The 3233-nt window shown below is 32.6% G+C and overlaps 1 protein-coding gene across 1 annotated transcript; it reads left to right on the top strand.

Annotated features, from left to right (window-relative positions):
* Positions 1–2069: 2069 nt before the first annotated feature.
* Positions 2070–2820, top strand: LOC21386813. The gene is made up of 2 exons (XM_010093948.2): positions 2070–2125; positions 2251–2820. Exon 2 carries the CDS (start codon positions 2341–2343, stop codon positions 2734–2736), a length of 396 nt encoding a protein of 131 aa, XP_010092250.1. The 5' UTR covers positions 2070–2125; positions 2251–2340; the 3' UTR covers positions 2737–2820.
* Positions 2821–3233: the final 413 nt, after the last annotated feature.

The following is a 3233-nucleotide window of genomic DNA, read 5'->3' as shown; positions in this document are numbered from 1 at the left end:
ATATATATATATATATATAGATTCTGAGAGTCCTTTGTTAATTATACCACCAAGCTTCAATGAAGGGCGGAAATCAAAAGTACTGTTCAGTGGATAGGGACAAAGAACCGCAAATTCTTCTTGGGGCCGGGAACCCACAAAATTAAGCACTAGAAGCTTTATGGGAATTCTATAAAACAGCAAATTGCATTATTGTTGTACTCTAATTTTCTTTTTATTTTTTGTTTTAACGTAATATAACTAAAACTTTTAATTTTGAAGTTCAATAATTAACAGTTTAAAATACGAGATTTACACGTGAACTATTTTAAAAAAGAATGAGTTGTCATTCATGTTTTGTATCTCAAACTGTCAATTTAATAATGGTCATTAATTATTGAACCTGATCAATTTTTACTGATTTTAAAGCTCAGGATACTAATCTATTAAAATTATAAGCTTGGGTGGATTATGTAAAAACTAAAATGCTTCGTATATAATAGTGCAATTTACTCTTCTATAAATAGTGGGGTTGGCCAGGACCAAGCCTTATCCCAAGAAATTAAGCAAAGCAAAAGATATACCAGATCATTTGAGCAGCACTACAATTATCTTGGTGTATAGTTCTTAATGTTATTGTGTTTTTTCTGTCTAGAAAACGATGGGAAGCACATGTATATGTACCGTGTCAAAAAATTGTATGCTAGTTTGTAAAAATATATTTGTGTGTTTTTATTCCTGATCAGGTAAAAGAAATGCGCAAACGATATATGCGACGTTATATATTGCATGTTGCTCAAATCAACGGATCATGATTATTTATTTGTACGCCGCTAAGATATTTACAACAATGTACACAAACTTTTTAAGACAGCATATATATACATATATGTTATAGGCCTTTTTAGCCAATAAACGTAATATCGTGTTCTTCTTAAAGGGTAGGAAAGAATAAATTTATAAACGTCCTTCAAATTCACACAAGATAATATGGAATTCTTGGTGAAACCCCAATAAGTGCTCCATCAGTGGAGCACCGTTTTTTCATCGTTAGATTATTTTTTCAACGGTCAGATCTACAGTAAGAACAGTTATGTGCAGTGCGCTGTAAAGTTTTAATACGGACCTGCACAGATCTAATCATTAAAAATTTAATCCAACAGTTAAAAAAACAGTGCTCCATTAGTGGAACACTTTTTGAGATTCCACCATAAAAAATTTAGATAATATAAATGTCATTTGGACATATATAATTAAATTTATAATATGCACAACGATAAAAAAAAAAGTAAAAAAAAACTAATATTAGTTATCCTCTCTTTATTTATTTTAAAAATAATACGCACAAGCCAATCAATTGTTAAGATCGTTTCCCTCATGTTCTTATCCTTATTTAACGTCACAAGTCACTACTGTAGTGTGATCATTGATTCTTTTCAGTGAGAGGGACGGAAGGAACCATTCTAATAATATATGATGCTACTCTCTTTCCTCTTGTCCCTATTACGTACTCTGCAAGCATATAAAAGAAAATTTAAAATTCTGTTGCCAGCTGGGATCTGATTCCTATGATTGATACTTAGAGGCCGTTTGGTAGAGGGATTCGTTCCCTGATTCGAATCATGATTCGTAGTTCGTTACAGTATTTTCTCTCACAAAAAATACACGTAAATAAAAAATGGTTCGAATCACATGATTTGAATCCTCCAATCAAACGTCCTCTTAAATCAAAAATGGTTCGAATCATATGGTTTGAATCCTCCAACCAAACGTACTCATAATTCACCACAACTAATTTGGTAGAGTTACAATGCCACTTTAAAAAATGCTATGATGGTAAAGAATTATCAATTAATAAAAGATGAATTCACCAATAAGACTCACTTTTTATTACTAATGCTACTCGATATATTTCTCTAAACATTTTTCATTATTTTATAGTCTTTTTAAGGATCAAAATTCGTGCCCACTCAAATACAAACCCATTATTTTAAGTATTGATTTGACTAAATATATTCCGCAAACAATACTGGCTTCGATATAAAATGGAACAAAACACTACATTTTACTCCTCTTTTATTCTTCGATGACGAAAAGCAAGGAAAGGAAGGCTTCATGAACATCCACGTGTCTCTGCATATATAGGGTACTATATTTACCACTAAGAGAATTAATTTTAAAAATTCATGTCTTTAATTTGAGGAAATTAAAAGCGTGTGAATTAAGCAGGAAATTATTCCTCTAACTAAGCAATATTATATTAATTGTAAGGGTATGGGAGCGTATCTAGTACAGCTGCAATTTCTTCTACAAAAAGCAGATTTTGGTATGTCGTGCTTTGTCCACTGATAATTAAACAATATGGGAAATATAATTAAGAGATGTTTCAATTGTTTCCCCAGTTCTCCTCGTAACGACGGCCAGGTATTTATCCGTCGTCCTTCTCCTGACAGTCCTCCTGATGAGGTAATTTCGGCTGAGAAGCCGGCTCCTTCCTCCGTCGATGAGCCTCGAAAACCGGGTAAGGTCAACACATCAGGCCGGCTGGGAGATGATCATGCCGATCATGATCAGAAGCAAATAGCTGATCACCATCATAATAATCAAGTTCAATTTGTAGATCATCATGATCATGATCAGAAGAAATCTCCGGCCACTGGAGGTCATAAACATGTTATGAATAGCAGAGAAGCAGCGGAACAATTCAAAGGGTCGCTCTTGATCACGGATTATAGTGTTCCTTGCTCCCGGGAATGAGGCGCATGCTCATCCTTATTGACCAGCCTTATTAGTAATATATTTAATAAGGCTTTATCTTCTTATATTAATTATATCAAGCCTATCATTTTCTCATCATAAAAAAAATATATATTTGTCTATTTGTGCTACAAATTTTGATTTATTATAAATGCGTTTCTTAATTATTATATGTGTGATATTATTGAATTCCTAGCTAAAAGAAACTTGGAGAGGGTGTTATTTATTGAATGTATTATTGTGATCAGAAAGATGTTTTAGATGTGGTGTAATTCCATCTTTGTCATTGTGTAATATCAGAGTTATGCTGGCAATGAATTGGTAGCTATATTATAATATTCTTTTTCTTTTCTTTTTCTCTCTCTAAGTAGTAAAAGTAAAATTCTGTTTTTTCCTCATTGGAGTTTTGGACCCTTTACAAGCTGTACAAAGGTATTAAATCTTGTTCCAATCGACGTGGAATTTGATACTCAAAGACTCTATGGAATTCGGTTCGA

The sequence above is a fragment of the Morus notabilis genome, unplaced genomic scaffold (genome assembly GCF_000414095.1).
Source record: "Morus notabilis unplaced genomic scaffold, ASM41409v2 Scaffold1603, whole genome shotgun sequence".
NCBI lineage: Eukaryota > Viridiplantae > Streptophyta > Magnoliopsida > Rosales > Moraceae > Morus > Morus notabilis.
The sequence above is the reverse complement of the archived record's forward strand: the minus strand, read 5'-3'. Positions and strand labels throughout refer to the sequence as shown.